Source organism: Marmota monax, unplaced genomic scaffold (assembly GCF_021218885.2).
Source record: "Marmota monax isolate L192 unplaced genomic scaffold, Marmota_monax_Labrador192_F-V1.1 WCK01_AAM20220418_F8-fsc01924, whole genome shotgun sequence".
In the NCBI taxonomy this organism is placed as follows: domain Eukaryota; kingdom Metazoa; phylum Chordata; class Mammalia; order Rodentia; family Sciuridae; genus Marmota; species Marmota monax.
In genome coordinates, this window is record NW_026693431.1 from 28,522 (window position 1) to 34,025 (window position 5,504).

The window sequence follows — 5,504 nt, forward strand, 5'->3', positions numbered from 1 at the left end:
AAATAGTACAGGAGGGCAATTTGGAAATATCTATCAGACACAAATATATAAATATCCTATGACTCTGCAATTCCACTTCTAGGAATCAACCCAGGTAAACTTTCAGACACACAGACACACATTCACACAGATACAGGGATGCTCCTATGTAGTATTTTGTAATAGCAAAATTTGAACAGTCTTAATGTCCATCATAAGAGAAATGGGTAAATAAAATGTGGTAGAGTCATATGATGGCAATCTATACAGCAATTATAGAGGATGAATTGAGCTACACTTAGCAACATGCACAGATTTCAAAAACATTGTTAAGCAAAGAAATGGAGAACAATTCAATATAGCATTTGCATTAGACACAATATTTTCAGTGAATTCATATATGTATGTAAAAATATTAAAACAAAGTCTAGATGGAAGCATAAAAAACATAACAGCAGTTATGAGGGGAAAGAATAGGAAAGGGAGTAGTTATAGTTGAATGAGGCTACTTTTATCTGCAACAATCTAATTTCTTTAAGAGAATGGATTCATGCATTACTTTTGTAGTTAGAACTCTGGTGTGGGGGCAGCTGGGACAACCCAGGGCCCTGCACATGCTAAGCATGTACTCTACCACTAAACTACACCCCCAGTTGATTTAATTTTTAAAAAACAAAAAAGCAAGACATGATCAGGATAAGAAAAGTATGATAATGTACGTGAATGAGTGAAGAAAGCTGAACTCATTGCACCAGGCTTTGCTGCCTCTACAGTCCTGTCCTTATAGCTAATGAGGTTAGGTCCCAACAGGATCATCACATATTAGGCCCAGGCTACCTCTCCTCCTAGTTCCTCACAACCCAAATTGGGGCCCAAGCACCCAGTTATACATGGTTGAAGCTACAGGCTTTCTTAGGACCTCCACTTACTAGGTAAACCCTGTCATCTCCCTGGAACTTTCTCATTAACCAGAACACCTCCCAGATTTGGAGGTTCCTTCTGTCCCTAAAAGCCAGGATCAGAAGCCCTCAAGGGTCCAGGCATGAGAAGGCTTGTATTCTGAAGGGTTGGCACCTAGTTGGCTCCACATGGATAATGCCTCCAGTGAGGAGCTTGACATCATTAAATCCTATGAGGTAGGTAATATTATTAGCCCCATTTTACAGATGAGGGAACTGAGGCACAGAAAGGTCAAACAACTAGTAAGTGATGACGCGGGACCAGAACCCCTAACTGTCTGCCCTAGAGCCCATGTTCTGCTTCTAGTGCCTGACCAAATTCTACCAATTTGTCAAGGTCCAGCTCAAACATGATCTTCTCCAGGAAACCTAGAGGTGATCATCCTCTTCTCAAATTGGCTAACCACTGTAATTCATGAATCCACTACATCTCCTTACCAGGACAGAGATCATGTCAGATTTAAACTTAGTATTCTAAGCATAGAGCCTGACAAATAGAGGGTGTTCAGTATGTGTCTGATGAATATATGAACGTATGAATAAGTGAATGAGGGCAGTTTCCAGTGACTGCCTAAGACTCCTATGAGGTACCAAGTACCTTTGCCCAGCTCTGGGGTGCTGTCATCCTAAGGTCTCTTGGAATCAAATTCAGCCTAGGCTCTTTCTAAAACAGGTCTCCAATATCTTTTATTATTTTGCAAACACACCCACATGCACACAAGCAAACATACATAAACACACATACATACCCACACACTCAGTGGGCCAGGGACCCAAGGGACCCATGATTAATGTGTGATGGGTGGGGTGGTCTGGGAGGGGGTGGTATGGACAGATGGCCCTGTTCAGCTCAGCTTAGCACCTCCTTCCAGAGGCCAGGATGCTCCCTGTAGCTCAGGAATTTTTGCTCCAGACCTAACATCACCTCTGTTCCTCTTCGTGCTTGATAACAGTGCCTAAATCCCATGATTACACCAAACAGGACCAGGAGGGAGGGGAAGGTTGGGTGCCAAATATCCAGATTGGTAGAGGGGAAGTTTATGAATCCAGAAAGGGCAGGAGGGTAGAACTACTGCTACTGCTCATTGGGGTTGGGGTTGGCATCTGGGTACTTGGTGAGGTCGAAGGTCAGGACTTTGCTGATCACACAGTCCCCTTGCTCAGGATAGACTCCAATGAGGCTCTCAGCCTTGGTGTAGAACTCCTCCTTGAGAGAGATGATGATGGCCTGGAAGTTGCAAGTCGACTGCTCCTTGATATAATTTGCCACCTTGCCAATGTTGGTGTTATCCAAGGCAGCATCGATCTCATCCAGGACGAAGAAGGGGGCTGGCTTGTAGCTGTGGATGGCAAAGAGTAGGGCCAGAGCTGCCACTGTCTTCTCCCCACCCCGACAAGTTATCCATAGGCCAGAAGCGTTTGCCAGGAGCTACACAGTTGTAGTTGATACCATCCAAGTAGGGCTCCTCAGGATTCTCAGGGCCCAAGAATGCCTGGGCACTGCTGTTACGAGACAGAGCCTTGTAGATCTCATCAATGTTAGTAGCCCCAGATTCAAAACAAGCATTGAAATGGTCAAATCGCTCCTTCTTAATCTGTTCAAAAGCCTGTTTGGCCTTCTTTGCTCACTTTCGGGCTGCCTCAAATTCATCTGAGGTCTCCTGGAACTTGTCTCGGACACTTTCCAGCTTTTCCATGGCCTTCATGTTAGGGGCAGCAATTCGCTGAAGCACACTCTGCTGCTCATTCAGTTTCTGCCGCAGTGTGTTCATTTCCTGCTTGATTTCCTCCTCAGCCTGGGCATCCTTCAGATCCTCACACAGGTCACCGTAGTCGATTTCAATGAGGGCTTCTCGAGCATAGATACTGGACGTTCTCTGGGAACCACTCACTGATTCCCCCCCTTGGGAGCTACCCTCTTCCTGACTAATATCATCCATAGTGCCCTTTGACAGCGGCAACTTGATGTCTTGCATCTTGCAGGCCTGTAGCAAGTTGTGGCTATCACTGCGCTTCTGTTCAAGTTTGGTCTCAATGGCTGTTACCTCCTTCTGTAAATGAGTCATTTCCTTGTTGGCACCCCCAAGTTTCTTCCGAATTTCCTCCATCTCATGATTCTTGTCATTCACTTCTGACTTCTTGGCCAGGTGCTGATTCTTCAGGTCTTGTAGTTGGGCCATGGTCTCATCTATGATCTTCATATGTCTTTGCTCTTCCTTCTTGAGTTTTTCTATCTCATTTTCATCCTTTTTTACTGTCTGTTCCCACATGTGTACTTTATCCTGGTCTTCCTTCAGTTGGTTCTTTTCAAAATCCAACTGGATGCCCAAGCGAGTCTTCTGATTTTCGAACTCCAAACGCTTCTTGGCAATTTCATTCTGTCGCTTCACCTTCTCTTCCTCAAATTCTCGGATGTTGCAGACACCAATCTCCCGACAAAATTCTTCAAATACCTCATCCTCTACCTGGTTCATCTTCTCTTTTAAGTCTTTCATTTCCCTCTCTCGGCTCTGAATAATCCTCTTGATATCATTAATTCGAGGCCCGAAGTTGGCCAGCTCACTCTCCAGCTTGGACTTTTCCTGGAGATTTAGTGCCAGATGTCGTGTCTTGGTCTGTTCTAGGTCGCTCTGTGAGTACTTGAGTCGCATCTGCAATCCATGGGCCTGAGACTGCACCTGACGCAGCTCTGCCTCTTTCCGCTTTGCCTTCATTTGCTTTTTCAGCTCCTCTGTCAACCGCTCCTTCTTCTCTTTCAACTTGTCTACTGCTTTCTCATCCCAGCGCCGTGCCTTCGCTTTCAGGTCACTGGCTCCACCAGAGATGACTCCTGACTTCTGGAACAGGGTCCCATCCAGTGCAACTGTCTTGTGACGCTGATGGTCTCCAAAGGCAATGCGGCGGGCATCTTCTACATTGTCACAGACAAGGGCATTGCCACAAGCATACTGCAGGGCTTTTTTGATGTGAGGTGGCTCATAGCGAATCACATCAATCACTAGCTTGGCCCCCTTCAGTTCCCGGAGTTTTTCATCTGTAGGTTTCACCTCCAGGTAGTCAAGAGGCAAGAAGGTCTCTGGCTCCCCATGCTGCTCCTTGATATACTGAATACAATCCCGGCCTGTCTTTTCTGAGTCTACAATAATGGCATCCATGTTCTTGCCCAAAACCTTGGTCACAGCAATCTGATACTTCTTTTGTGTGGGCTGGCAGAGGTCAATGAGGCGGCCATACACAGAGCCAGGGTAAAGGCGCTTGATGCTTTCCATTATCTCTGCCTTTCGCTGCTGACGGCTGCTCTCCTGGCGGTCTATGCGTGCATCCCCCAACTGCTCCATCACCTGGTTCAGCTCCTTATTGATCTCATCTATTCGCCTCTTGGCCATCTCCACCTCCTCAGTCAGTTCTCCCTCTAGCTTCTTCTGCTCCTCTAGGGATTGCTTGCTAGTAGTGATGTATTCCTCCAGCTTCTCAATCCACTTCTGATTCTCTTCAATCTCCCGCAGCTTCTGCTTGATCTTGGCCTCTGTTTCTACTTTCTTCCGCTCTTCCAGATCCAAACGGTCCTGGTCAGCTTTCTGGTCTCTATTGAACTTCTCCAGCTCCTGGGCTAAAGTGGCTGCTCTCTTGTTGGCTTCTTCTTTCAGCCAGTGGTATTTCTTTACCTGATTCTCCTCCAGGGTCAAGTCTCTGCCCTGACTCTGACTCTCCTCTTCCATCCGTTCTTCAAACTCCTGCCGGGCCTTCTCCACAGACAGCATCTCCTTCTCCAGTTCATCCATGTCACCTTTACGCTTTTTATAGTGCTTCTGAGCATTCTGCAGAGACTTCTTAGCTGCTTCCAGCTTCTTGATTTTGTGGGAGGTATTCTCCTTGGCTTTGATGTACTGAGGTCGCTTCTGATTCAGCTCTGAGTCCTTCTCCTTGATCTCCTTCTCGATCTGCTGCTGCTCCCGCATCATTTTGCCCAGCTCCTTCTTCTTCTCCTTCAGCTCATCCTCTACCTTGTCCATTCGCTTCTTGTCTTTCTCAATCTCTTTGTTCTTTGAGGCCAGTTCCTTGTTGAGTTTCTCGATTTCTACTTCATTACGATAAAGCTTAAAGAGTTGCAGCTGTACCTGGGCTCGTACCACCTCATCTTTCAGGCGCTGGTAGCGGTGCGCCTCTTCTTTTTCCTGTTTGGCCTCCTTGCGTGCAGCTGCAATGTTTTTCTTGCGATGGTAATTAAATTGTGTGTCTTCTTCAGCCTTCACCATTTCCTTCTTTCGCTTATCATACTCCTGGGCCAGCTCCCCAGAGCGACTGATCTCTTCAAATAGAGCTGTCCTCTCTTTGGGGTTCTTCATGGCAATAGATTCCACAGCACCCAGAGCCTTTGGGTCCAATGATGGCGGTGAACCTCTGAAATGGTCCGATAATCTGTCGACCCTTGTACGATTTAAAGTTCTCGATCTCTATCAGTTTCAGGAAACCCATGTCCGCGGCGGCTCCAGAGGCGGTAGGAGAGGCCGCGCCGTAAGCCCGGGAACCGAGGTTACCCGCGCGGGAAACACCGCAGTGCAGGCC

The 5,504-nt window shown here is 46.9% G+C and overlaps 1 protein-coding gene across 1 annotated transcript; it reads right to left on the minus strand.

Moving 5' to 3' along the window:
* Nucleotides 1–290: 290 nt before the first annotated feature.
* On the minus strand, nt 291–5,429 carry LOC124101475 (structural maintenance of chromosomes protein 1A-like). The gene is given in 3 exon segments (XM_046457494.2): nt 291–2,328; nt 2,330–5,306; nt 5,308–5,429. Coding segments are annotated over 3 exon segments (3,399 nt in total). The 5' UTR covers nt 5,415–5,429; the 3' UTR covers nt 291–2,013.
* Between the last annotated feature and the right edge of the window lie 75 nt (nt 5,430–5,504).